The 27,629-nt window shown below is 52.8% G+C and overlaps 11 protein-coding genes across 11 annotated transcripts; 5 read left to right on the plus strand and 6 right to left on the minus strand.

Annotated features, from left to right (window-relative positions):
- Positions 1–143: 143 nt before the first annotated feature.
- M406DRAFT_347744 (uncharacterized protein) lies at positions 144–793 on the plus strand (the record flags this gene model as incomplete). The annotated part of the gene is made up of 2 exons (XM_040922326.1): positions 144–715; positions 748–793. Exons 1-2 carry the CDS (start codon positions 219–221, stop codon positions 791–793), a joined length of 543 nt encoding a protein of 180 aa, XP_040772221.1. The 5' UTR covers positions 144–218.
- A 2,681-nt stretch (positions 794–3,474) lies between these two features.
- On the minus strand, positions 3,475–6,804 carry M406DRAFT_96117 (uncharacterized protein; the record flags this gene model as incomplete). The annotated part of the gene is made up of 4 exons (XM_040926320.1): positions 6,137–6,804; positions 5,252–6,040; positions 3,816–5,172; positions 3,475–3,776 (listed from the first exon to the last, which is right to left on the minus strand). The coding sequence occupies exons 1-4, from the start codon at positions 6,368–6,370 to the stop codon at positions 3,475–3,477; spliced, it is 2,682 nt and encodes an 893-aa protein (XP_040772222.1). The 5' UTR covers positions 6,371–6,804.
- Positions 6,805–9,092: 2,288 nt separating this feature from the next.
- On the plus strand, positions 9,093–9,732 carry M406DRAFT_75939 (uncharacterized protein; the record flags this gene model as incomplete). Its single annotated transcript, XM_040925921.1, has 3 exons — positions 9,093–9,161; positions 9,250–9,603; positions 9,691–9,732. 3 exons carry the CDS (start codon positions 9,093–9,095, stop codon positions 9,730–9,732), a joined length of 465 nt encoding a protein of 154 aa, XP_040772223.1.
- Positions 9,733–10,105: 373 nt separating this feature from the next.
- M406DRAFT_52630 (uncharacterized protein) lies at positions 10,106–11,737 on the minus strand (the record flags this gene model as incomplete). The annotated part of the gene is made up of 3 exons (XM_040924486.1): positions 10,106–11,118; positions 11,152–11,482; positions 11,585–11,737. 3 exons carry the CDS (start codon positions 11,735–11,737, stop codon positions 10,106–10,108), a joined length of 1,497 nt encoding a protein of 498 aa, XP_040772224.1.
- Positions 11,738–12,864: 1,127 nt separating this feature from the next.
- Positions 12,865–14,634, plus strand: M406DRAFT_228941 (MFS general substrate transporter; the record flags this gene model as incomplete). Its single annotated transcript, XM_040915801.1, has 2 exons — positions 12,865–13,575; positions 13,729–14,634. Coding segments are annotated over 2 exons (1,617 nt in total), but the record flags the coding sequence as incomplete, so codon positions are not given.
- Positions 14,635–14,923: 289 nt separating this feature from the next.
- On the minus strand, positions 14,924–15,951 carry M406DRAFT_357658 (uncharacterized protein). The gene has a single exon (XM_040923739.1). The coding sequence runs from the start codon at positions 15,623–15,625 to the stop codon at positions 14,945–14,947; it is 681 nt and encodes a 226-aa protein (XP_040772226.1). The 5' UTR covers positions 15,626–15,951; the 3' UTR covers positions 14,924–14,944.
- A 1,559-nt stretch (positions 15,952–17,510) lies between these two features.
- Positions 17,511–19,001, plus strand: M406DRAFT_266803 (FAD/NAD(P)-binding domain-containing protein; the record flags this gene model as incomplete). The annotated part of the gene is made up of 3 exons (XM_040917827.1): positions 17,511–17,695; positions 17,778–18,097; positions 18,220–19,001. 3 exons carry the CDS (start codon positions 17,511–17,513, stop codon positions 18,999–19,001), a joined length of 1,287 nt encoding a protein of 428 aa, XP_040772227.1.
- A 182-nt stretch (positions 19,002–19,183) lies between these two features.
- Positions 19,184–20,467, minus strand: M406DRAFT_52751 (family 64 glycoside hydrolase; the record flags this gene model as incomplete). Its single annotated transcript, XM_040924489.1, has 1 exon — positions 19,184–20,467. The coding sequence occupies one exon, from the start codon at positions 20,465–20,467 to the stop codon at positions 19,184–19,186; it is 1,284 nt and encodes a 427-aa protein (XP_040772228.1).
- A 1,221-nt stretch (positions 20,468–21,688) lies between these two features.
- Positions 21,689–22,774, minus strand: M406DRAFT_342084 (NAD(P)-binding protein; the record flags this gene model as incomplete). Its single annotated transcript, XM_040921734.1, has 1 exon — positions 21,689–22,774. The coding sequence occupies one exon, from the start codon at positions 22,772–22,774 to the stop codon at positions 21,689–21,691; it is 1,086 nt and encodes a 361-aa protein (XP_040772229.1).
- A 487-nt stretch (positions 22,775–23,261) lies between these two features.
- Positions 23,262–24,949, minus strand: M406DRAFT_265283 (aldehyde dehydrogenase; the record flags this gene model as incomplete). Its single annotated transcript, XM_040917721.1, has 3 exons — positions 23,262–24,439; positions 24,541–24,740; positions 24,822–24,949. 3 exons carry the CDS (start codon positions 24,947–24,949, stop codon positions 23,262–23,264), a joined length of 1,506 nt encoding a protein of 501 aa, XP_040772230.1.
- A 1,120-nt stretch (positions 24,950–26,069) lies between these two features.
- On the plus strand, positions 26,070–27,615 carry M406DRAFT_75931 (uncharacterized protein; the record flags this gene model as incomplete). The annotated part of the gene is made up of 2 exons (XM_040925920.1): positions 26,070–26,891; positions 27,022–27,615. 2 exons carry the CDS (start codon positions 26,070–26,072, stop codon positions 27,613–27,615), a joined length of 1,416 nt encoding a protein of 471 aa, XP_040772231.1.
- Positions 27,616–27,629: the final 14 nt, after the last annotated feature.

Genomic DNA, 27,629 nt, shown 5'->3' on the forward strand with positions numbered 1-27,629 from the left:
ACATGACAGGACAGGGGGGAAGGGGGGTTGGGAGGAAAAAAAGGAGCCCCTCGCTGCTTAAGAACGACTTGCATAATAATATCTTACAGATGCAAGGCCGTTTGTTGCCTCTTCACGCGCACAAACAACATATCAAAATGTCAGGGTTGTCATCATTACCATCACAACCACCACAACAACCATTCCAAGAACAACAACAACATGCTCCCGTGGCGGCCATGCCAGACAGGCCCAAACCACCATCCAAACCTGGGCAGCGATTCAACAAGGCATGTGATTCCTGCCACATCTCCAAGGTACGATGTACGCCTGACCCTCAGTCGCCCAACGGCACCTGCAAGCGGTGCACCAAGAATGGCACGCCCTGCGTCTTCTCACCTGTCGGGCCGAGGAGACGCCCCGTGAGGACCAAGAACGACAGGATCGCCGAGCTGGAGCGCCGCGTGCGGGACATGCAGCTGAAACTAGAGAAAGAAGTCGAGAAAAGGTCATCATCAGCCGCCGTGCCCAGCCGTCGTGATGATGGTCAAGCCCGAACTCATGCCCCATCCAAGCACGGCGGCGGAAAGGCTCCCGTTTCTGGGCTGAGATCCGCCGCCTCCGAATTTGATCCCAAGTCCAACTCCTCCGGATCCACCATCGCTGCTGCTGGTGCCGCTCTGGCTGTCACAGGTTCCGATGTCCAGCCATCTCAGGTTTCTTCTTCTTCTGCGTCGTTTGGGGTGACAAAACGCAGCAGCATTGCAGCGACGGGCCATTATCGTGCTGTCTCCTCCACTACCTCATCCTCTGACTCGTCTCCCTCCTCCACCACCTCGTCTTCTGCGCTGCGTATTGCCACTGCACAAGTCGGCGCTCCTATTTCTGAAGAACCACTCTCACATGCATCCTCGACGCGAGAGGCTGATGTGATCGATCGAGGGCTGATAACACAGGCCCAGGCGGATCAGCTTCTACGCGAGTTTCGGCTTCATATAGCTGACAACTTTCTCGGAATGTGTATCCCGGACGAGATGGGGCCAGAACGGCTCCGCCGCGAGAGGCCAAAATTTTGGCTCAGCATCCTCGGCGCCGCGTCGACTGGCAGCATTGAGCTGCTCAGCCTGTCGCCTGTCCTATTTCAAGAGGTGCAGAATAAACTAGACCTCGGCATGATATCGCCACCGGCCAAGCCAGACCTTGACACCCTCCAGACATACATGAATTATACTGGCTTCTACTATGACCATGTCTGTTCGACGGGAGTCAGGGTGGTGGAAATCTGCTACAGGGCCATCACTATGGCTGTTCAGATGGCAGAGACATTTGCTGTCCTGCACCTCCCTGACGACTGCACCCTATCCGAAGGCGATGTGACCAGTGAGGATATACAGCTCTCGCGCGAGCTGCTGCGCTGGTACTGGGCCTGCGTCTCCCTGCTCATCAAGAATCGTCAGGTCAAAAGCCACCGCACCACCGTGCTGAGGCTGATGCACTTTGTCAACCCCTGCGTCCGCGTCCTGCGCACAACGCACAAGCATGAGGATATGCGCCTGGTCGAGTGGGTCAAGCTCGTGCAGATTACAGCGAATACCGTCTTTGCGCTCCATGAAGGTCACACGGGCGAGATCGGTGGTCTAAGTGACAAGGCTCGCGATGCGATCCTGGACTCGTTTGAAAGGAGGAGAAAACAGTGGCTCGTAGAATGTCCTTTCGATCTCGTAAATGGTACGACAACAACCACAACAACAAACTCTTCTTCGTCCAGATATGTTCTTGATACTCCCCTCCTCCCATTCATGTCATACGAACAGGCGTCCCCTTGCTTACGAAGAGTTGTTGACAGAGATCATGATGCTGGAGTATCATTACTATGTCTTGCTTGTGTGAGTTACTCCTATTGTTCTCCCCGTGGTTTTTGCGACTTTGTGTGTCTGACCAGCACCGTCTCGTCGTGCTTTCTCAACTTCTCAGCTCCGAGTTCATCTATCCAGCAGGTTTTGCAGACTTCCAGAGCCGCAGCCAGGGATTGCCCTCCCTGTCCACGATTAAGAGGAACAACAGTGAGCCAAGTCCAGACCAGAACTTCTTTGCTCCATACAAGATCCAATACACTCGAAAGTGCATCCGCGCTGCCCAGTCCTGTCTCGATGTGGTGACAATCCACAATGAGTCCAACGACTTCAACTCGACCACACCTCCAGACATCTTCCGGCGTCTCGGCGCCTTCCCATACAGCAGGATCTTCTATGCTCTCCGCTTCCTGCTCTTTGTGACGCATGAGATCTTCAAGACCCAAAAATACAACATTATCAATATCGAGGCCCTCAGGGTGGACTCCTATATCGCTTCCCTCAAGAGGCGGCTCGCAGCTGCAGCGGCCGGAGGAAGTTATCGATATCCCTCGCTCTGGCTCTACGCCCTGACGACAAGAATCGAGCCGTGGTACCGCGAGCTCAAAGCCTTGCTGGAAAAAGACAGGCCAACGCGAGAACTGGGTCGACCTCAAGGCGGCGAGTCCTCGGGGTCGTCATGCGCTGGAACCTCGCCTGACAATGAACGCGGTCCTCCTGCAGATCTTGACCATTTGCCGTCCAACACCGACGAGACCTGGTTCAACGGACCCATGTCGCCTCTGTTGCTCGAGCTTCCATTCGAGTTCTTCTCCTCGCCCGAGGCCTACACCATGCCACCGCCTGCTGCGGTCCCAGGCCTCTACAACAACAATATCTCTGGGACGGCGGAACCTCTAGGGTTCACGACTGCCCCTGTTAACTCATCCACAGATCCAACAGGGTACAGGCCTGCTCAGTTGCCAGACTTCACGAACAATATGCATCCAGTGCAGGCTGGCATTGGTCAGGCAGATCCCACCGGCGAGCTTGATACGTCTCTCGGGAACATGGACCTAGATTCCTTCGACAATTTCGATTGGGATGATTTCAGCAGACTAGTGCCCAGCTCGGATATGTTCTTCTCACAATATTCTCCATTTGTGCCTGGGAGCAATGCACCGTCATATCAACAGCCTGTACCGGGTAAACAAGGACTAGGTGTTGATGGCGAAGGAGAGAAGGATGACACGTAAAGCTAGAGGCAGAGGGAAGGGTGAGTTTAGCAAGATTGAGAACCTGGGACGACTATGAGTGACGTGACTAGTAGTCTAGCTGTCATGGCATTATGATACGAGAGCAGGTGGTGCTGCAATGTTTTATTTGTGTGTGTTTGTGGGAAAACACCATGACTTCATTCGAAATAAGCCCACGCATCAAGGCAGCAGTGGGGTATCATTGTATTCTCGATGTTTTCCCTGAAGCCAGGACGAATAGGGTAATTATTCAAAACGCTTCTACTCCGTACATATGCATGACAGACACCCAAACCCCCCCCCCCCCCCCCAAATTTTTTACGCATGTGGTACGCAGAAAGAAGATACTGGCAGAGCCTAGGGCGCTACGCCCATGCTACCAGGTTTGTCTGTGGTGACGTTGCTTATCAAAGCCTGCGAAATGCTTCACCAAAGATCTCTCTGCTGCGGAACAGATTCAACAACCGTATGCGCTCATTCTCCAAGTGTGCCGAATCAGTTGCTTGCCCGCAAGGCAGATGCGCAACGGGGGCTCCAAATTCCTTCTCGAGGAAGCGAATGGCCGGGATCGAGCCGCCCTCACGAATGTACAGTGGCTTCCTACCCTTGGCAGGAAGACCAGTCGCTCCATGCCCAGCCTCTGGATCTGTAGCGTCTGGAGCAGCATCCCGCTCTGGGCTGCTGCTGTTCCGCCTGCCACCATCCTCTCCTCTGCCTGCTCCTGAGCCATTTGCCGGCCCAGACAGACCCCAAACTTTGATGATGGCCTCCTCCAGCGTTTTGAATATCTGGTTATTTGGGTCTCCCAGCCATGGCTCGGCCTTGTTGTCGATCTTGATGGTCAGTGTGTTTTTGCTTTCGAGCTCTGCAAACTGGGCCCGCAGGTACTCTTTCAAGGACGCAACAATATCATCGACCTGCTGATCTGGCACAATGCGGAAGGAGATGGTGGCGCTCGCATGACTGCTCACGACACTTTCGTCCACTCCCGAGACCTTCGTCCCATGGATTGTCAAATTAGGCTCGCGCCACCGTGCCATTAGACTCGATTTGAGCTGTTGGACGGTGCCGCTTTCGGGGTTGCGGCGGCTGAGAATCTTGACAATCTCCTCATAGCGAGCCTCCTCATCTGGCGTGAGAGGCAGGACTGCATCATAAAAATGTGGGACCATAATCTTGTTTCGTGGCCCTTTCAGTGAGGTCAGCACCTGCATCAGATCTGCAAGCGGTTCGTCCAGCATGTGGCTGCCGTCCACACCGGAGTGCAGGTCTGGGTAGGCGCTGTCAACACAGATAGTGGCGTGCAGAACGCCACGTAGGCCGTAGGTCAGACACGGCGTCTCATCGTCGATCCAGTAGCTGTTTGCAAGAAGAATGTAATCCACATTTCCAATCAAATCCTTGTTCTTTCGGATGGTCTCGCGAAAATTGCGACTGGTGGATTCCTCCTCGCCTTCGATGAGAAATATGACATCGGAGTCGAGCTGCTGAGCCTGCAACAGGTCGGTCACGGCGTAAAGCGCTGCCATGATGGGGCCCTTGTTATCACTGACGCCACGGCCATAGAGATAACCGTTGATGCCCTCCATCTGGAAGGGATCCGTGGCCCACTTGCTTTTGCCGTCACGGTCTGCCGGAACGACATCGTAGTGGCCATAGAAAAGAATGCGCTTACGCCGTTCCGCGGGCTCCAGCTTGCCGCTGAATACGGCGCAAACGACAGGATTGTGCAGCTTCTCGGTGGAGAGCATGTTCACCTGCGCGCCCAGCCGCTTAAAGAGGTTGCACAGAAAGCTGGCTCCCTGGCGGCATTCCTCGGCGAACTCTGGGCGGGCGGAGACAGTCCGATACGAAACGAACTCCCGTAACGACGAGAGCATGGTACGCTCGGATTCGTCTGGGTTGTCCTCGGCCTCTTCCCGTATCCCGTCCACGCGCCACACACTGAGATTGTTATCGTTAGCACCGGTGATGTAGTAGTTGTGTCCCTGGTAGGTAGTGCACGCCGACGACAAAATTTTTCCCTCGTGTGCCTGCCAACGAGAGAGGCACCGATACTTCTGGCTGACCTTCTCGGAAGCTCTGGAGTGGACGGTACTGTGTCTCTGCGCTCAGGTCGTTAGTAACTCTGGCTACGAAGCCGGGGCTGAAAGCCGTACGAAGGCTTATGGCTTCAAAACTTACTGCAACCGTTCCAGTCGTGGCTGCGGACCAAAGGTAGCCCCAGGCCATCTGGAGGGACATGATGTCGCCATAGTGATCGTTTTCGCCTCGATGGTCCTTGATGACCCGCAATTTCTGCTTGGTATCGAGATCCCACAGCTCAATAATGCCCCTCTTCTTGCCGCTATAGAGAAAAGAGCCGTCAATGGCGATATGAAAAACGGACTGGGCGTCTTGTTCGCCGAGACACATAATCTCGCGGTGCTCCCAAGCCTCCCATTCCTCCATGCCGTCATATTTTTCGTCCTGTTTGATCTGCCATAGCTTGATGCGTCCCTCGCCACCGCCAGTGATCAGCACCTCTTCATCGGGGTCCACGAGGACGGTAGGACCCTTGGCGATGAACATGCTGTAGATGAAGCCGGAATGCGCACGGTTTCCGATGGATGAGCGGTAGACCTCGAGGGTCTCGTTCGCTGGGGGGATCAAGGCCTCCCTCTCGTCTCTCTTCCGAGGTGTGCTCTTCCCTCCGATGGCCTTGGAGTCGAAGAAAGTGTCTATGCGCTGGTCGGGGTGGTTTGGGTTGTCATGAGGGACCCGGCGGCTGGGATCGCTTAGCTTCACCCATTGGATCGAGGTGTTCTGTGCGCCGATGTAGACGGTGTCCTGCTGGGTCGAGTAGGCGCACGAGAAGACGTCGCCGATGTGATCGGGCCAGTAGATCTCGTACAGGCGTGCGAACGTCTTTGGACACCACACGGAGACCAGGGCATCTCCACCGCTGGAAACCAAGATGGACCTAGATATTGTCTCGGCGGGCGGGGTGGGCGAAGAGGAGCCCGCGTCAGTGGTGGTGGTGGTCGAAGCTAATTGGGAGGCAGGATCGGAGAGGTAGAGCCACAGGACATGACGCTTGTGGGCTTGGAAGCGCTTGACGAGCTCAAAGGTGGCGAGCGACCAGACAAAGATCTCTCCAGTATGAGTGCCGGCGAAGATGTACTTGTCGCTGACGGCAAGGGTCAGGACGGTCTCGTCATGTTTGAGCTCTTGGATCCGCTGGGGAGCATTGAAGAGATCATCGTGGGACTGCAACGGGCTGTTCATGCCTGAGTGGAGGGTCGACTTGAGTGAGGAGGTCATGACGCTGCTGGACGCATCCGCGTCAGTGATGATGATGTCCGTGTCGGTGTGGGCGGGAGCTGGAGCTGAAGAGTATATCAAATTAACGAGGGTCTCGAGACCAAAGGTAAATACAGCGTGGTCGAGTAGGACATCAGAGGAAGGAGAGAGAGAAAGAGAAAGGTCTGGAATGCTTCGCTCGTCCGTAGAAGGACAGTCTTTCGGGGTGAGCTGGACAGTCGACGGAGGTTGATGGACATTGAGCCGTCTTCTCCCATCGTCAAAAATGACGCCACCGCCAGCCTAGGCCCACTGGACCATTTCACATAGTAGCGGTGATGCTATTGGGCCGAGCGTCAAGTACACAGCCACTATGGTTTTTGGGGGGTATGCATAGGGTATTGCGTACGTAGGAAGAAGAAGAAAAAGGGCAGGAGATCACAAGGCTGGCAAAGGCATTTTTGGGTGACGTGAACGCCAATTCGTGGTCAATCAACAAACTAGACTTGTCCAGTATGTTGCGGCAGGTGCTAGAGTACAGCTTAATCTGACTTCTTGAGTGCCCTCGGGGACTAGTCAGAGATAGGGAGACCCCGGGTTTTCTGGGGCTGAAGACCCACTGAACCCTCCATCTTGAAGCTGCAGCACTTGGTAGCATAGGTGCTGCCCCAGGGCCGGGCCAGGCCAGTGTCACGCTAAAGCCCGCGTGGGGGTGGGGGGTTAGGGGGCGGTCCTTAGGGGAGGCTTCACTAGAAGCTGAGTCGAACCATACACGTACTTGTGTGTCGCGCGCTCTCTGGAATGATCGAAGGAAACACATCAACAGACTCACCATCCACGAGTTTATGATGTTGCTGCTGCCCATACCTCCTAGCTTCCGTCTCCTGGATCTTTCTACAGCCCGGGCAATCTTCAGATCCCCCTGCGTCCCCAACCTCTGAAGCTGGTGGCGTGGGAAAAGGTGCCGCGCCGTGTTGGTGAAACGGGGTCATCATGGAAAAGCTTCCACCGCTAAAACTAACATGCAGAAGGTCGTGTGTGTCGAGTCGTTGAAAATCCAATCATCGAAGGCTGAGATCAACCTGGAATGGACAGATCATATACTGTCTAAAGAAGAGAGTGAAGGGGAGGGAGGCTTGATTTCTTTTTAACTCGTCCGCGCGGACGAGGCCTTGCAGGGCATGGACTTGCTTTTTATTATGTTGAGCCGTCTTCGGTCGTCGCCATCGCATCATCAAAATACTCATTTCGGATCGTAGCAGGTCAGGCTCAAGCTAGCCCACCGCCATTTTTTATTTTTACCTTCTCGCCTTATTTTCTTCTCTCTTTTTCTTCCCTGGTGTGACCCCAGCAAGGGGCGCCGAGGCAGAGACACGCGTAAAATGGCAGCCAGATCGGAGCTCTTCCTTACAAATGACGCACTGTCCCGGCGCAATGGCATCACGCAGTCCGGTCCCAATGCCCGAGTGCTACCAACCAAATGCAGTGGCCCGACTTGTCACTGTGATAATATCCTTCGCGGTATCGGACTTGTGGCTGACCGCCTTGACAGAGCCAAATTGGGAGAAATTGACCGCCGAGATCACTAGGTTACTGTTTTTCCCTTTCTGGTCGATGCCTTCAACTTTCGGGTATTCGTCCTCTATTGGCTTTCCCTTTGAGGCCATCACAGGTCATTTCTCTTTCATGTCAGTATGGGTCCTCTTGTCTGAGTTGCCTGTGTAGTCACGAAGAACACAGGCAAGTGGCATCATGTCCCACTGACGAGAGATTTACAAGGGCTGAGCAATATGCTGTTTTCTCTTTCCGTCTCTCCCTTTCTCTCAAACTGCATGGTGGCAGCCTTCCGCACCTGCCCCCCCCCCCAAAACAAACAATTAAAAAAGAAAAAAAAAGGATGTTCGAGCCCCGGCAAAGACATGCCCGATCAGTTTCTTGCTTGAGCCCAGCACTTAGAATGACTGTCCTGCTTTATGCTTATATGTATTCGGGCAAGAGTCTCAGGTATCGTGGCTTGGAAAGGCTACTTTTGGATCCTTTTCAAGGCATTGCCTATACGCTGCTGCTGCTGCTGCGGGTAGCTCATATGCGAAAATATGTATATGTACATTTTGATTGTCATCACCAAGCAAAAGACAGTTGTGTGGAGCTATCAATTCTAATGGCCAGCTTGTTATTACAGTGTAAAACTTCATAATCTATCCAAGTAAAACTCATGCTTTTGAAGATGGTGTTTCTGCACATAGCGCCTTCCCTATAGCATGATCTTCTACAGGGTACAAGCAGATGGGCCCACATCTTGCGGGACAAGGTAGGGGGAGGAGGAGGGAAGGCAGGGGCTCAGAGCTTGAACCAATCAGTGGGGAAGTCAAGGCAGGGATGAGATTCTTGCCTCCCGGCAGGCTAAACATGTCGTTAGATCCTGGCTACAGCGAACAAATTTCTTTGCGACTCTGAGGTCACCAACCTATCGTCTTGTCGTTTCCACATCTCTAACATCTAAACAGAACCCCCACGCAATACCATTACTTTCAGTGACAGCCCCCATCAAGACGACAGTCAATACAACAAAGACTGTGTCAATAGCCTCGTGGATCCTCCAAAACCACCATCATCTGTTCAGCATAGGCATTGTTGGATTCATCGACCAGTGCTCAACTACCTGCCTTCTACACATCGCCTGAGAAGTGCGCGCAGGGCGATCCATTCCACCACCTAGACAGCCATCCTCTGGTCAGCCACCATGGATCACACACGCGATCCTTGTCCTTGGGTCATCTTGAATGACTTTGGTGGTGCTTTCTGCATGGGTGTATGTTGACCCTCGCGCTATCCTTTTCTCCAACTTCTTCCGGGTTGATCTGCCCTGGCTGACCTTGTCTGCTTTTCCCGTCCAACAGGCAATCGGTGGCACGATATGGCACGGCATCAAGGGCTTCAGAAACTCTCCCTACGGCGAGCGACGGATAGGTGCCATCACCGCTGTCAAGATGCGTGCACCTGTGCTGGGGGGTAACTTTGGCGTCTGGGGAGGTCTCTTCTCCACGTTCGACTGTGCCGTCAAGGGCGTCCGCAAGAAGGAGGATCCGTACAATGCCATTATTGCTGGCTTCTTCACAGGTGGCTCTCTGGCCATTCGTGGAGGATACAAGGCAGCCAGGAACGGTGCCATCGGCTGTGCTGTGTTACTGGCGGTCATCGAGGGTGTGGGCATCGCCTTTTCCAAGATGATGGCGAGCAGTACCAAGCTAGAGGTAAGTTATGACAAGAGAGGCGTTTATCCCATCCTTTCTTGCAACCCTGTCTGTCAGAGTTCTAAATCTAACGTTGGCCCTATGTAGGTACCACAAGCCCCTCCCGCAAACGATGCGGCGATTGTATGAACGAGCAACGAGCAACGCTGAAAGTTACGACAACAACCTCTCTACTCCGTCGAGCTACGCCCCTTCTCCAATCTGGGTCAAAGCCCCATGTATTTTCTACAAAACTTGGTCATAATCTTTGCATAGAGCTTTGGGGATGATTGAGGGCGTCGCATTATTCTTGTAGTATTAGACATTGGTCTCAGTCAGGTCAGCAAGGCTCACGATACGTAGTAACGTACTAAGAGGAATGAGCAGAGCGACCACCGAGATATCAGGCCAAGACGCAATAATACCTCCACCTTGGCACACTCCATTACCATATACTCACATATCTATATTTATTTTCCCGAGGTGTTCAGCAAGTCTAATTAAGACTCGCGGGTCTCTACGCTCACGAGTCTACAGAAACCGCCTTTTCCGGAAGCCACGCGCTGATCTCGTCGCCCCGATTCTCTCCATAGAAACCCAAGTGTTCCACCTCTGCATCGTCGTGCCATACCTGGAAGATGGCCTTGTCGTGATCGTCGAGCCAGGCGCGGAACATGCCAGGACAATTGTGGTCCTGGATGACATGTGATCGCGTCTCGACGACGTGGCCAGTAACGTTTCGCACAACAACGCTCTCGATGCCAATCATACCGCCCTCGCCCTCGCCAGTCACCATCCACCGATCTCCTGCGCTTCGCTGCAGCTCCCCACCAGGGCCTGTGACCTCGGTCAGGGCCACAGCGGAAGAGACGGGCTTCCAGCGCGCAATTGCGGCAGCCGTCCGACCAGCATTGACCCGCAGGAATGAATCTCCATTGCCAGTTCCCGAAGTTGCAAAAGATCGAGTGGTGGTCAGCCCGTTCTTCGGAGGAGGGGGACGAGATGACGACGACGACGACGACGACGACGACGACACCACCAAAGGCGAATACACAAAAGGAGTCGGCAGACAGTCAGCCATCCAACCCTTGATTGCACCAGCAAATTCCAGGACGGCCCCGGGCTCTCGTACAAGATCCATGCTCCTGTCCCAGAAGCTCCATGTCGACCTCGTCGGGTCGCCCTTCTCCGTCCACTCCTCGGCCCAGTATCCGGCACCAGGCACAGGTGTGTCCCCGATCCGACCCGTCAGCTTGTTCGTCAAACCTCCCGTGCTCGTGGCGCAGCACACTATTCCTTCCGAGTCCAGAGCCACCGCGCCTGTGGTGCCCTGGGGCAGATACTCGTCTGCGCTCCATGTCGCGAGCGTCTGGGCCCCGGTCTTTTCGCGTTCCAGCGCGCGAATGTGCTCGTCCCAGCGCTGCTGCGTGAAGAAGTACTCGGTTGGGGCCAACTCGAGACCATACTGTTTTGCAAGGGCTTCGGCCACTGCACCGTACAACAAAGTATGGCCCTGGGCCGAGGGTGCCGACACATCTATAGGTTCGAAACAATGGCCTGAGGCCGCACTCGGCTGTCCCTTGTCTCCTTTCTTACCCCACAGGTCGTCCTCCCCGTGCTCGAGTATCTGGCGCGCCAGCAAGATAGGGTTCTTGACATGCCGCAGGCCGAGCACCCCGGCTGCTCTCTTGGCATGACCTCGCGAGACCATGACGCTTGCTTCGAGCTGTTGGATGCCATCGCGCGTGAAGACGGCGCCCTTGCCAGCATTGAACAGGGGGTCATCCTCGAGGAGGGTCACAGCATAGGTGGCCACCTCGAGAGCAGAGGGCAAGACCGGGCTGGACGAGACTGACGAGGGGGACTTGGGTGTGGACATATACCCGTGGGTCTTGGCAATCTAGAGATGCACCACAGAGATTAGCCGTGAGGTCTTCTCTTCTCTGGCACTACACCTTTCTTTTTTTTCTTTTTGATTTTGGTTCAAAGACTTGCGACTGACCATTCCGAGCAAAGACTTCCGGACGGCCTGGTACCTTTCAGGCGTCAAATTTGTTGGCTTAATGTTGCCAGCCCCTCCATGAATAATCAGCCTGGGCTTGATGACCTTGACTGGTGCTGGTGGTGGTAAATGCTGCGCTCTTTTATACTCCATCTTATCGGCCATCTCTTTGTTCTGACGTAGTTTGACGAGAGAAAGTGATGTAATAAGAGAGAGACGACGAGAAAGAGGAGCTTGGGTTCATTTACTTCGACTGAGTACCTGGAAGACCTGCTGCTGTTGTTTGAATGCTGATCGGTTGTTTATCATGGATCCCCGAGGTCGGCTCCGGCAGACGGCTGAGGGACGTCAAAAAGAGACCGTGGATCCAGGGTCGGTACCAAAGGTCCCGGCCCCAGCATCGAGAAACCAGGTCACATTGGTTACATTGCTACCCGTGCCGGCAGCATAGTAATAACATCAAGTAGTCCTTATCACTGTGCAGTGTGCATCCTCCCCCTGCTCTGATGAATCAATCACATCATTCCCTGAGCACACCGCTGGGAGAGAGTAGGAATCTGACAAACGTCCCACTCCCCTCCTCCCCTTCATCGCAGGCTTGTTGATCTTCTCTTCCTTTTGTCTCTCATTTATAATCTCGTGCCCGGGTAATCTTCGTACTAATTCCACGTGCCATCTCTCTTCAGTAGTACGTTCATACGCATTAAGTTCGGGAATACGGGACGTCTTGACCGTGCCATGGAAATTCGCCAACCAATCATGGCCTCTTACTGTACAGGCCCTTTTGCTCTAATGTCCTGTACTTGAGTGTATTTCCCCGCGAGTCGTGCCTTTCTCACCCCTCCATATCATGGTTCCAATAAAACTGGTGGTGGACCAAAACCAAGGCGCTGCTGAGGGGAGAATGAGATAAATTCTGGCAAGATTTTCGTCTTATACTATTGTATCAGAAACCATCCCCTTTCACATTGTTGATAGTAATTCTTTCTCTATAAGTATTTATTATTTCACATATTTCAGGACTATCAACTACACAATTTCATGATCAACCTTATTGGCCCTAGTTTTCTTTAATCTAGATCAACGACGGTCAATCCCCGACCTCTGAGTAGAGGTTGATCTCTTTCCCCTCCTCTTCCCCTCACACACACACACACACACACTGTTTGCTTTCCTAAAAGAGAATGCCTCATCATGACCATCGGAGAGAACATGCCCAAGACGAGCGAAGGACACCCGTCCAGGCCAGCCCTCACTACCACCACCACCACGACGATGTCAGCGACGATGATGCGTTCCCAACCTACCAGCTTACCATCCTCGCGATATGCCGCTTCTCGGAGCCCATCGCTTTCAATTCGATCCTCGCGTACACCTACGTGATGGTCCAAGACCTGAACGGGAACGACATCAACGCGTCTTTCTATGCCGGCCTGCTCGTCTCTGCGTATGCCGTGGCCGAGGCCCTCACTGCCATGATGTGGGGCGCCATATCAGATCGCTATGGGCGCAAGCCGGTGGTCCTGTTTGGCCTCTGTGGAGTGGCCCTTTCGAGCCTGCTGTTCGGCCTGGCCAAAAAGTACTGGGTGGCGCTGCTGGCCAGGTTCGTCGGAGGCTCTCTCAACGGCAACGTCTCTGTGATGCAGACTATGGTCGCCGAGATGGTTATGGACAAGCCGCAGCACGAACCTCGCGCCTATGCCGTGCAGCCCTTCGTCTGGTTCCTGGGCTCCATCATCGGCTCTGCCATGGGAGGCTTCCTTGCGCAGCCGGCCAAGTTCTACCCCGACATCTTTCCAGAAGATGGCCTGTTTGGCCAGTATCCATATCTCCTCCCGAACCTGGTGGCCGTGGCCGTCATTGTTGCCGCCGTCATCCAGGGTATCTTCTTCCTTGATGAGACCAACCCTCGCTTCAAGAACAAGAAGACCAGGAAGACGATCAGGAATACCACCATCGCACAGAAGCACCACCGATCATCTTCAGGCACGGTTGCAAACGCAGACGATGACGACAACCACATTGATGTTGACGTTGACGCTGACGACGATGACGAGACAACTCCTCTTGTCCGCGCCGTCAGCCAGTCAAAGTCCATCACCGAGAGTATACTGCGGCGGGGTGGGCCATTCTTCAGTGAGGAGGGACTGCCGACCGCTACTGATCAGCGATTTGACCTTCGTCGCAACTCCTTTGGCACGATCCACTCCATCAGCGTGCGTCCAGACCTCCGCGACCCGTCACAAGACGCACGAGGCCAACAAGACCAACGATCGGCTCACAATCACCATCATGATGACAAGACGACCCAGAGGGCATTCAATTTCTCCGTCATCATGCTCATCATCACCCTCGTAATAGCCGCCTTCCACCAGATGGCCTTTGGTGCCATCTTACCCATTTATCTTTTAGACGCCCCTTCCTACAGCGCCGTTGGGCCTCATCCTCGTCTGGATCTAGTGGGAGGCATGGGGTTCAGCCTTCACGATGTCGGTGGTTATCTGGCTGTCAACGGCTTCATCGCCCTGTTTTGTCAGGGTGTCATCTTCCCCGTCTTTGTCGAAAAGGCTGGCGTCTGGCTTTCCTTCCTCCTGCCCACCTTGCTCTATCCCATCTGCTACATCATCATGCCTTTTCTCTCTCTCCTGCGGCCCAGCCGTGTGGACGACGGCGTCAACACCACTACCGCCGCTGCCCCTGATGAATCCTGGCTTCTACCGGCTGGTATTTACGCCTCCATGTTCCTGCAGAACCTCCTCGGCATCATCGCCACGCCTTGTGCCCTCATTCTGCTCAAGAACGCCACACCCTCCCCGCTCGTCCTCGGGCGGGTCAACGGCCTTGCCATGAGCGCCGTCTGCGCGGCCAGGACCGTGAGCTCACCGCTGGTGGGAGTTGTCTACGATTTCGGCGGGAGCGCTGCGGCCTGGGGTAGCTGTGCTGCCGTCGCCGTTCTAGGCGCCGTGCAGCTGTGGTGGGTGCCGAGGGAAGGGAACATGGCAGGGACGCGCGAGGCAGAGGTTCATGTCGAGAATGTGCTGGTGGGTCACGCGTCTGCGATAGAGGAAAGTGCCCTTTCGGACGAGGACGAAGGCGAAGATGGTGGCGGTGGCCATAGAGCATGACGGTGTGGCAAATGGCAAGAAGGCAGTAATTCCCAGAAAGTACACGAATAAAGTCAGAGCAATCATTGGCAAACATTCTTTTTCTCAATCGGAAAACGTGGGTGAAGGGCTGCAAAAAAAAAAAAAAAAAAAAAAAAAAAAGGGCCCAAGAACAAGCCTGTATCACACATGCACCATTGCTGTCTCTTAATGCATCACTGTTGACAAATTGTTTGCGTGAAAGCCGTTACAAGATTCAGACCTGACACTTATCCACTCGTGCGTCTTCAAAGAGACTCTTGGGGCCCAGAAACGAGATCCTACCGTCTTCCCGTTCATACTTGACAAGAGGGATCCCGCGAACATCTCCCCCATCCTGTGGTTCGACGAGACCCCTCTTCACCTTGCTGAAGAAAACTTCGACTTGCCCCACGAAATCACCAGCGTCCACAGTGCTGGTAATGTGTCCACAGGCCAGCATGACCCTATCTCCTTCAGCAGAGGAGGCCGCGTTCCAGCTGCTGATCAGATCCCGCAGTTTGAACAGGGTCGACGTGTAGGCGTGGAGGTTGCCCCCGCCAGGCGGGAAGATTATTGGCGCCCACTCATACATTGTGTCGCCCACGAAAAGAACCCTCTCTTGGGGGTCCCATATCGCAACTTCATCTGGCGTATGGCCTGGGGCGTGATATATGACCAGCCCAAGATCATGGGATTCGCTGCCATCGTCATGTCTCATTGTCTCCGCGTCGCCCGCCCAATGTCTAACTGTGTATCTGGGCGTGTCCATCCCGACGAAGCGACACAGGGAGTTGCTGGGCAGGTCACCTTGAATAAAGTCTTTATCGTTTGCGCTGGCCCATATCGACGATCTGGGAGTGTCTGTGAACTGCTCTATACCGCCTTTTTCGGGAGGGGGCGCGATGTTGATACACATTGGGTCAACCTTTACGTGTCTCAAGATGCAGAAGCGAAAGGGCGAGAGTGCTCACCGATATGATCATAGTGACAGTGCGTACACACGACGGCATACCCCTTCTGCCCTTCAGGGTTCAGCGGCTGGCCCTCATTGCCCTCGACTGGGTATGTCTCGATGAAACGGCGGAGTGACCTCAGCTCGACAGACGGATCCCTTGCCGCACCGCCACAGCCAGTGTCAACAAGGACAATGACAGAAGCATAAATTTTGGCATATATGAAGGGATGCTCTCTCCATTGGTCATCTTCGACAATGAGAAAGGTCGTGGAGTTGAGACGCGTGCAGGTAAAACAGGTCGATGGTGGTGGCTCAGCGTGTGATTTCCCTCCGGCCGCAACGCGGCTGGCCGTGTCGATTTTCGCTGACGTCATAGAGTAATTATTACTGTACAGAAAATGCCTTGGACTGGACGCGCTGCGAACTGAGTATCTGTATTGATAGCATGAGGTGTGATGAGGTTGTATTCAGGCGTGTAGGAGGTCAGTAACAGCGAGCCCTGAGAGGTAAGATGAGTAAGTAAAAAGTACTTACGCAGGGAGTAATGGCTGCCAAGAGAGAAGAAGTAGGGTCTCAGGGACCGTCTGCAAGAGTGCGGGGTGAAAACGTACAGTCCCTACTAAGTACTTATTCACGGATCGCAAATGATTTTATGTCTATTTTTCCTGTCATTATTTGTTTCTTGTTCCTAGTCCTTCCAGAGTTTTGTAATGAAGATTGGCTTAAGGTAATGGCAGCTCGGGGCAATACGAAGTCATTTGCTGGTGTACTCGAGCACCTATGTACACGACATCAATACTGACCCGTTGTTATTCTCTTGCTGTTGCATTCTACTCGTTATCCTTTCGTGTATGTTCTTCGTCCTCTTCTTAACCATTTCTTTTTGTCATTTCTTTTCTGGCCTCTCATAGACTAAAGCACTTACTCCTGGAGATCAACCACCGCCTAATTCAGACCAGTCATAATCCAAGCAGCGCAATGGCTATGTTGGGAGCTTTATGCCCATTGTCTACAAGGCCTCTGATATAGCACAGCCCATTCCTTGTGATACTTCTCTCACTCTTACACTGCTTTTCCTGAGCTCGAACCAACACTGGATTTCCTTTCAAGCGTAAGGAATCTCATAACTTCTAATACCAAAATCACTGTTAAAAGAGTCCAGATTGCCGATTTCACGGATGTGGCCGGCGCTAAGTAACAGGCCCGGGAGGTTTCAACGGAAGTTTCCAGGCCATCGGATTTTCCTAGAATGATGCGCCTCAAGTACCGAACCTCGCCTTTGCTCAGAATATTATCGTTCCTTCGGCTATGCGGATTCTTCTTCTTCCAGCGAGAGACAAAGATTGGTCAGCAGCTGCAATGCGTTGAGATCAGAGACCATCGCAAGAGGGGAGGAACAGGAACAGGCATGATAGAGATCTCAGCATGCAGCACACCGAACCATTTCCGAGAATGGTCCTTGAGCCGGTGCGAAAACCTGGGAGGCCAAGGACTGCCCCTGCAACTGGCAAGTATCGATGACGCCGTCTTTTTTATGTACGTCCACGGATTTTGGCCTAGGCGCAACGTTCAGTCTTGAAATCATGGCGTGCACAGCATAATTAATATAGCAGGGCTGCTTCATTCATCTGTAAATTAAATAAAAAATAAAAAATAAAAAAAACCCCCCCCAAATAAAAAAAGAACCTATTGTGGAAAGATTTCCCCTTTGCCCAAACGACTTTTTACTCAAATACATGTTCATACACTATTTTGCTACGCCAGCTTCCTATAGACTTTGAGTCTTGTCTACCTTCTATCTTCATCTTTTATGTTAGGATTCACACGCAGGCGTGTCATTGCAGCCATGCCATATGTAGCCAAACGAGCCAACAGGAAAGGGGTCGTCATCGTGGGATCTGGTTGGGCTGGGGCCACTCTGTCAACCGCTCTGGATGAGCACAAGTTCAAGATCACGATCGTCTCTCCTGAGGAAACAACTCCCTACACACCGCTGCTGGCGAGCGCCGCTTGCGGTCTCTACGACTTCAGGTTCGTACAATTTGATTCCATGAAAACTATTGTAATGGGGTGGGGAAACATCTCATACAGCACATGTTCTGATCGGGCACAGTATCGTGGAAACATCCATTCGTCATCAGGCTCGAGATGTTCGCTACATCAAAGCCAGTGTTGAGGATGTCGAGTTCGACTCCAAGACTTGCAAGTGCATGCCGGCCTTCGACGAGGTGGCCGACACCGCACCACAACAGTTCGGCCTGCCCTACGACTACCTCATTTTGGCACCAGGATGTACCAACAACACATTCGGCACCCCAGGTGTGGCAGAGAACGCCATGTTTGTCCGTACAGCACGGGACGCCAAGGCAATTCAAACTCGCATCCGTGATTGCTTCGAAATAGCTTCAATCCCTGGTCTCTCAGGAGAGCAGAGTAAGTAATACTTTCTCAACCTGGCATCTATAATCCCTCAGTCTCTGTCTTTCCTTCTCTTTCCCTCTCGATATGTATATGACTACTTCTATAGATTAAGAAACTGACTACTTGAAATATAGTTCGAGACATCCTGCATTTTGTAATTGTTGGAGCGGGGCCTACCGGCGTTGAGATATCAAGCGAACTCTCCGACCTCTTCCACGGTGATTTCGCCAGGCTATACCCACATGTCAAAAAACATGTGCGCATCTCGGTACACGATATTGCACCCAACGTGCTGGGTGGCTTTGATCAGAACCTCCAGGAGTATGCCATGGAAAGCTTTGATAGAAGAGACGTTGAGGTTGTCACCGGCAGCCACATCGAAAAGGTGGACAGCAAGGCCATCTACACCAAGGAGCTGGGCAGAATTCCTTGTGGTGCAGTGATCTGGAGCACGGGGAACAAGGTCACTCCGCTTGTGGAAAACCTCAGATGCAAAAAGTCTGAGCACGGGCTGCCACGGATGCTGACGGATGAGTTCCTCCGGCTGAAGGCTAACAAGGGCGGCATCATGTCCGATGTCTTCGCTCTTGGTGATGCTGCAGATATCGAGGGCTCAAGTCTGCCAACAACCGCCGAGGTTGCTTGCCAAAAAGGGAAGTGGCTTGCAACGGCAATGAACGCAGAGTTCAAGGAGAGCAGGGTTGGCCATTTTGAATACAAGCAGGCACCGATTGTTGCGTATCTGGGCCATAGTGATGGTGTGATTGCTGGGAAGAGTGACTACACTGGAGCAGAGGCCTGGGTCGCCTGGAGAAGCAAGAACTTTCTGTGGACGCGAACATGGAGACAGCGAGTGCTGGTAGTTGTGAGCTGGGTGCTAGATCGGTTGACCGGCAGGACAATTGCGCCAAGGTAATGAAATTGTCTACCTTTCTTATACTGAGGTGTTTTCATACACATTTATAGACGCATAGTATAGAAAGAAAAGAAAAGAAAGGATTGTATTGGTCTCTAGGGTTCATTCTTGTAACCCCGTTGTATTCCCACTGCACACGCCGCTACATAGATATAACCAGCTACTCACGACAGCAAAACTGACTATTTGCCCACCACTAGATATAGAAGCTTTGGATTGGAGTCTCTGATCACTCCTGCAGCATTCGCTGTCGCGTTGTCGAGGTCTGAGCCGGTTGGGTTGGTATCATCATACGGGAATGCGTATCCCATACCACCATACTGGTTTTCGTGTACGAGCCTGGCATAATGGTTGGTATGTTTGACTTTGTAGTATTGCTCGGCGGTAACGTTTGCATTGGGCTGGAGTTGGCCGTGGAAGATAAGGAGCGTGCTTCGTTGGAACGCGGCGCATAGTCGAGGTACAATCTCGGCCTGGGTCCGGTCGATATTACTTCCGTTGACATGAAAGGGACTGCCCAACTCTTGTGTACATCCAAAGACTTGAACAGTGGTTGGTTTGCCAAAGATGTAGTCATTGTTACCTCGACGGCATACAAGCTGTTCGTCGGCACTAATGTTGCAGGTGACCACCGTGCTGTTTTCGACGCTCAACCCGTCTGGGTCGGAAGAGCTACTGTCCTGGGTGTCGATCCTTAGGTCCACCGTTGTGAAGGTCTCCCAGACTTCTTCAATGTAAACATCGTAATATGTGGACAAGTTGTCGGTTGGGTTCATGGCGAGGTACTGGCTGGGCGATAAGACGCGGATCAGCTTGTCACCAGCACGAACACAAAGTTTTGACCAGTTGTATTGGTCATTCAGAGTCTGCTTTTCTAAGCCCTCACAGACTGACTCTGTCGCATTTGGAATGAGCCCGTAGACAGTGGTGGTAAGTCCTGTCTCTGAGACCACTCGTATACCCAAAGGAACGGATACAGAATCCACGCTAGAAATATCCGCATAGAAATTGCCCTCGAGATATGTGAACTCCATGAATGAGAAGGAGATGTTGTATTCTGAAAGACCGGGATTCGAGACGGATGGTTGTACAAATCCCGAGTTCGGTCCGCCCCCTACCGTGCCAAACGCAAGTTGCTCTTCGGCGACGTAAATGCGACCACTGGCAGCGTAACTTGGTAGGAAGAGAGACGTGTTCTCGCCCGGGGGAAGTTGGATCTCGTAGTTGGTGTCCTCCAGGGTGTAGTAGTAAGGGACAGAGGTGTTTCCGTCCGGCTTGACCTTCCAAAAGAAAGAGCTGTCACTGCCATTGTATAAGACGTAGTAGGCCCCGTTGTCAGGATCCAAGGCGGTCACGTAGGCGTAGAGCTGGTTCGTTCTGCCATTGTAGATGGTGACATCAAGTTTCGTATCATTTCCAGCCACATCGTCTGAGTTTCGATGTAGAAGGACATGTCCTGTGTTCATAGAACTGGTCCCGGCCTCAGGTCGGTAGATATTCGAGCCCGTCGCCAGACGTGAGAAAAGCAGCGAAACAGGAGCCATGAGGCTCAATGCTAAAGCGAGCAAGGATCGCATGATGTAATGAAATGAACAGGTGATGGCTTGCTAATTACTGGAACAATGTACGTGAGAGAGAGGAAGAGAAAGAAAGAAAAGGAGAGTACCTGAAATAATATAGCATTGGCAGGGAGTCCGTTTCCCGTTTACTCGCAAAAAATCGGTGCTCTGGACAGAAGAGCACGTATTTATAAATACTGCCCAAGGTTGTGACGAGGCCCTCTTCTGAGTCTTCGATTTTCCGACGCTCATATTGACAGTGATTCAGAGTGGGTTATGACTGACTAACAGTAATGCGTTTGACGTTTTGGAACAGCAAACATGCCAATCATTGTCCAACAAGACCGCTCATTATAACATCTGCATGCAACACAGTTTTTGGATACACTCATCGAACAGATCCTCAAAGCCAAGTACGCATGCAAGCCTACTCGAGTCACGAGAGCTCATTAATCAAAGTTTGTTGTCTCTGCCATCGCCATTTTTCCGGCAGTGAGTGATTCTTGCGTAGGGATTTTAGCACTGTTTGATATCAATAAACTAGAGATGCGGAATATAAGAATCCAGAAGAACTCTCAAGACCTAGAATAGGCTGCAACTCATGCCCAGTACACATGTTAATCTATCAGTGAATTGAAATCACTACGTGTGCAAGGACCAAGAAAATGGTATTGCATAGATGAATCATTCTGTCAGTTGTCCATGTGATATGAGGCGTGGCAGCTACGCACGATATTATATATTCGACAGGGCACTTTTTCCAGGTCCTTCTTGGCGCTCTAACCGTTGTGTGATCAACATAGCTTACCTGCATACTTTAAATGGGTTTGAGAGCACCTGGCAGACTGTGATTGGCTGTAAGCTGCAGCAGTGACTTGTCAGAAACACACTTGCGCGGTACTAGGAAAGAAGTTGTAAGATGTATTAGTATGGATGTCAATATCCAATCGTAGCAATGGCCGCGCTTAAGAATGAGGAAAAGCAGCAAAGATGCTCGAAAGCGGCTATGGACACACCAATGTTAAGACTTTAAGGGAAACAAATGCCGAGCCAGGTTGAGACTGGCTAACTTCAATGCTGAGGCAGGGGCTAGAAAAACATATAACACGACATAATTCCTTCCAGTGTTCACTTGGCATACTGCCCATACAGCTGCTCACACCATTCCCAGAACTCTTTTGCCTTTCCATTCCCAATGGCCTTTATGATCCCAGTGTTTGTGGATTTCTGTTGAAGCCGCCCGAACGGCAAGACGTAGGCGCCGTTATTTTCGAGGCTGACCTCGTTAGAGAAACCGGCGTACAGCATCGTATAAGCCCCCATCTGTGCTGGATAAAAGGTCGGGCTCAGGAATGTCATCAACCAGCCCGGCTGGTGTTTCCAGACGGGCGTCGTGATCATGCCAGGGTTCTGCGTCACGCTGACAATGGCATCGGCTTTGCCAGCCTCCGTCTCGTGGCCCCACCTGCGAGCCCCTTCGACACCCAGGAGCCAGTTGCCCGCCTTGCTTTGTGCGTAGTCGCGTGATGCGGCTTCCGACCCTGTCTCCTCAGCATTCATTCTGTTGAGGGCGTCGAGGTCAACGCCCTCCTCGGGAGCAAACCTCTCGATGATGAGAGAAGCAGTCCAGACCACACGCGTGGCGCCAGGTGGTGACTGGGACGCCGCATTGCGCAGTTGAGGGAGCAGCTCCTGCGTGAAGAGCAGTGGTGCGACACAGTTGATCCCGATGTGACCCTCGATGCCCTGCTTGGTCTTGGTCCCAATAGGACTTCCGGCAATGCCCGCATTGTTCCAGAGGATGTCCAGACGGGACTCCTTCTCCGCGAAGAAGGCGGCTGAGGACTTGATAGTAGCGAGATCGTCGAGGTCGAGATGCATGTAGGTGATGCTTCCCGGCGGGCCAGCCGTACTGTCGTCGTCCCTGGAGGCTGTCTTGTATTCGTCCAGAACTTCTTTGATGGCGGCTTGGGCACGCTCTTCGGACCGACAAGCTATGTAGATCTTGGCACCTTTAGGGTACAGCAGCTTCACAAGCGCCAGCCCAATGCCCGAGTTGCCTCCGGTAATGATAAACACGCGGCCATCTTGACGCGCCACAGATGTCTCAGTGTAGGTCGGTTTAGGGGGGAACCACTGGTCCACGATATCAACCACCTTGTCGCGAGACAGGCCACTAAAGAGAGTAGAAAAGTTGATCAGAGTGTTCGGCATGGTGGATGTTGAATTGGAGCCCGATCTTGTATGCTGTGGAACACATGGGGATCATAGTTCAGGGGAACCAGGTTATCCGTCTCGATTTTATGGGTTGAGAAATGGTCCGAGGTTCAACAGCAGCTTGACCAGGTTCATAAAAGGGGTCCACTCACCAGGACATGGTGATATCAGGACAGATAATGAGTCGTGCCGGTTCTTACACAGGTTAGTCGTGATTCCTGCAATGTCAAGTAAATATAGCCGCTCCGATCATACCTAACTCGTGATTCCATCGCGCTGAGGGCCTCACAGCTTGACTGACACCTTCACCAGAGAACAGCAGAAACATTGAAAATGAAGCAAATGGCAGATTTATTTCAATGCCATTTTGGTGACCAAAAAGCCTTGCCCATCAAGTCAACAGATATAATCAAAATTGTCTACTATGGTAACCAAGTAAATAAACTCAAATGAGCCACTTGATTCCATGGACAGGAAATCAGTCTCAGATCTTATTACCCATATTGATGTGCACAGCCTTGGCCTGCGTGTAAGCCTCCAGCCCTGCCTCGCCCAGCTCTCTACCAATGCCGCTCTGTTTCACGCCGCCAAAGGGGACGCGAGGGTCGCAGTCCTGGCTGCTATTCACCCAAATCATGCCTGCCTCGATCTGCTCAGCAATGCGATGGGCCCTGACGAGATTCTCAGTGAAAATCGCAGCGCCCAGGCCGTAGGTTGTATCGTTGGCCATGGCAACAGCTTCCTCGTCGGTCTTAAACTTCCCAATGACAACAACTGGTCCGAAAATCTCTTCCTTGAAGATGGTCATTGAGTTCTGGACATCTGTGAACACAGTAGGAGCTACAAAGTACCCCTTTGCAGGCACAGCGTCGCCGCCCTCGCCGCCGCACAAGAGCGTCGCCCCTTCTGCGCGACCGGTCTCGATAAACGACTTGACGCGCTCGCATTGCTGTTTCGTGACCTGTGGCCCGTGGTATGTCTTCTCGTCAAAGGGGTCGCCCAGAATGCTGACCGATGCGACGCGCGCCTGGAACGCCTCGATGAATTTCTCGTAAGTGCCCTCTTGGACCAGGATGCGGGATGTGGCCGTGCAGATCTCGCCCTTGTTCGACATGATGCCCAGGTGGGACCACTTGACGGCCTGGTCGAGATCGGCATCGTCAAAGACCAGCAGGGGCGACTTGCCTCCAGTCTCGAGGGTGATGTTCTTCAGGGTCTTGGCGGCGCCGGCCATGATGATGCGAGCGGTTGCAGTGGAGCCGGTGAAGGCGATCTTGTCGACGAGCGGGTGCTCGACCAGAGTAGCCCCGGCCTCCTTGCCTGTGCCGTTGAGGAGGTTTACGACGCCTGGTGGGAATCCTGCCTCCTTGATCAGCTGCCCGAGGACAAGGATGCTGAGGGGCGTCTGCTCGGCCGCCTTGAGCACAACGGTGTTGCCGCAGGCGAGGGCTGGGCCGAGTTTCCAGCAGGCCATGGAGATGGGATAATTCCAGGGAATAATCTGCCCAACCACGCCGATAGGCTGTCGTATGGTGTACGCGAACTTGTCCTTGGTCGTCGAGATGGTCTGGCCAAAGACCTTGTCTGCCCACCCGCTGTAATAGCGCATTGTTCCGATGGCCTCTGGCATGTCTCCCTCCAGAGCATCTGCATATGGCTTTCCTGCAAGAGATTGCAATCGTATTGTTGATCAATAGTTAGTCTCTGTGCCGTTCTTCGTCTTCTCCTCTCCATCTCCTGGCAGGGGGAAAGCTTTTCATTACCATTGTCCCATGTGTCAATGGTGGCGAGCAGCTCCTTGTTCTGCTCCATCAGGTCTGCCAGCTTTGCCATGAGGATGCCGCGATCTGTGCCAGGAAGGGTACTCCATGGCCCCGTCTTCAGGGCGGTGCGTGCCGCCTTCACTGCTGTGTCTACATCGCTAGCAGAGGCTGCCTGTACTGTGGCAATCTCCGATTCCGTGCTACAAGGTAGGGCAGTGGGGGAGTACATCAGCACGACAGAACAAGAAAGGTATAAAGACGCGAGCCATCTGTCAACTTACTAAGGGTCGATGGATGTGATGGTCGAACCTGAAGAGCTCTTCACAAACTCATTATTGATGAAAAGCCCCAGAGGTTGGTCATACTTTCGACCATTTGGGGCTGTGAGCGAAACAGTCAAAGCAGCCATGTGGACAGTGGGAAGTGAGTCAGCCGGTTGTGATACTGAATGGCAGGACTGGTATGTGTGTGTTTCCGAACTTCAATGCGTCAAATCATCGTGAGGCGACGTTACGACGGTCAGACGCCGACTTTATTATATCGTTGGCCAGGAAGCAACTATTAAATTTATAACAAGAGGTCCACATTTCGTACAGTACATGCATCTGCAAGTTGTGCTCAAATCACTCGGTTTCAAGGGATGCCGGAAGGTTAGCCGGTAATTATCTACAGAGTCTGATAACAGCCTCCAAACATGATAAAAATGCAGCTTATTTAAAGCACAGAAAGTAGTCATATTGTCTCGTAATTCAGCCCTTATGCTGACGATTCTCTTTTCGGATGCTTCGCCCGGGAGCCCTAGCGAGTTCCAGTTAGTGCAGCAGGGAGAAATGCTGGAGGAAACTCAATATCGAAGATAGAATGCTGCTTGCGCTCAGTTACAACTGACCGAGGCTTCGCTTCAGGGCGGAATTATAATTGGATGGGCTCAAGTGCAGTGTGCCGCATATAACTTATGCAGAGTGCATATGCTAGACCAGTGACGACCCAGGAAAAGAAACTGTATTTGCCTTCATTTCTTTCTCTCTGTGTCTCTCTCTCTGTGTGTCTGTCGTGTTCTTTCCCAATTCCGTGGCTTCTTTTTTCACTTTCTCCTTTCATTGCGGTGGGGATGGCGACCGAAATTACCTAAGCAGGTATGCAAGGCCATAGTGACTTGCACGGTCATTCAGCAGGTGCCTCTTGATGGTACATTTGCACGGATCCGGAGGCAAGACAATAAAGACGACTGACTTGAAGGCGCAGCAGTAAGTGGGACTGAGGTTGTTGCATGGAACAAAGACGGGCGGGAAAACGAACGAGTTGGGACAGACAAAGGCTCCAGCACAAACAATAGATAGACAAAGACTATCTGCTTTATCATCATCAATAGACCTGCTCGTGACCTTCCTTACTTACTCACATTACTTACTCGGTTACTCACTTACCAAATAAACGCCTGTCTGTCGTGTTTGTCTTTTCATACCCTCTCCATCATTTTGACTGAACTAGAATTGTCACGCCTCACGTCTGCCACTGACAACTTCGCCATGGCTGAGACTCGTGACGAACATCTAATCCCTCTTGTCACGCAGGACGATGTCGATGCACAAAATGCTGCGGATGCAGCTGAGAGCCAGTACGAGCTGGTCCGGGAGCTTGCTGGGGAAACGCACCTGTTTCGACGCCGTGCTGATGGCACACTATTCCTTGGTAGCCCGTTGAACTTCGAAGAGACGGCACCAAAACTGGACACACTGCTGAAGCGGGGCGCAAACCAGGCGGTGACTGCACTTCTCAGCCACCCGAACCTCGTCAGCTACATCGACACGATCAAGACGGGCGTCGTCCGCGAGAGGACAACCAAGCCTCGCATGTTCTCGGCGTGGGACTACTGTGACGCAGGTTCCCTGGAGACGCTGCTCCGAAAATCGACACGCCCAGTGCAAACGAGCAGCGACACTGGACAGGTTCGGGGGTGGCTTCCTGAGAGCTTGTGCTGGCACGTGGTGATCAGCCTGCTGAGCGCACTGGCCTGGCTGCACGAGGGCCATGTGGAAGTAGACGTAGTCGAGGACCTGGGCACGACGCCGCGGCGTTCAACAAGAGACTATACCGCTGCAGACCGGGAGCAGGAGGACTGGATGCCCATTCTCCATCGAAACGTCATGCCGAGTAACGTCTTTTTCCAGCAGCCCAGAGGCATCGAGACGTATGGGCTGTGCAAGCTGGGCAACTATAGCAGGGTCTTTGTGTCCGGACACGTTAACGGCCGGTCTCGCGGGCAGGTGGTGTGCTCGCTGGACGACGAGAGCAGCATGGCCGAGGTCCAGAGCGTCATGGCCGTTGACGATCTGTACAAAATTGACAAGGTAAGCCGGTCAAAGCTGCTTCAGACACAGCGCCCCTCTGCGAAGCTCCCTCCAATTCCCTCCTTCACACACATTGCCTCCGTAAGAGAGGTTAGCACAAGGCTGATGGAAAGGCATGACGTGGTTATAGTCCAAGAGACCATATTTCAGGGGCACTGAAGTCTTCTGGGTCGGAGCGATCCTGTACGAGATGATGACAAAACAGGAGCTTCCCGACAAAGAGGAGTGCACCGTGTTCGGCTGTGGTGGGCGGCACTGGGTCGATCAAAGCACGTGGCCACAATGCGTCTTCTCTAAGGATGGCAGGGTGTTTGACCTGGAAGAGAAGACGGAACCACTGATAGGCGTATACACCCGTCAGCTGGTACTCTGCCTGCGAGATCTGCTGCAGGCATACCGTGCTGATGCGCATGCCCCGAGCCTCTTGCGTGATGCCAAAGCAGGATACATGAAATGGCGGACTGGGACCGCTGCTGGTGCTACGTATCGCGACCTCTGGGATGACATGGTGCTGCGGCAGCAGAACAAGAAAAGAAGGGACGACGAGCAGAGCGCTATAGCACACGCACAGAGCGGGCCCAATGCTGTCGATGTCGTCAAGCTGGCCATGGACACACAAGATGCCGTGGCAGCTGCGGTTTCGGGTGCGAACGACGACGCGAGCGATATTGATGATGCAGAGAATGGTGTGTGGGCAGCAAGGCTGGAGAATCTGAGGACGTGAGAGTTACTGCTGCT

The sequence above is a fragment of the Cryphonectria parasitica genome, assembly GCF_011745365.1.
Source record: "Cryphonectria parasitica EP155 unplaced genomic scaffold M406scaffold_8, whole genome shotgun sequence".
In the NCBI taxonomy this organism is placed as follows: domain Eukaryota; kingdom Fungi; phylum Ascomycota; class Sordariomycetes; order Diaporthales; family Cryphonectriaceae; genus Cryphonectria; species Cryphonectria parasitica.

What these genes read in the sequence shown, in the direction of transcription:
- M406DRAFT_357658 (XM_040923739.1), bottom strand. Translation starts at nt 15,625, where the DNA reads ATGTGTATCAACATCGCGCCCCCTCCCGAAAAAGGCGGTATAGAGCAG.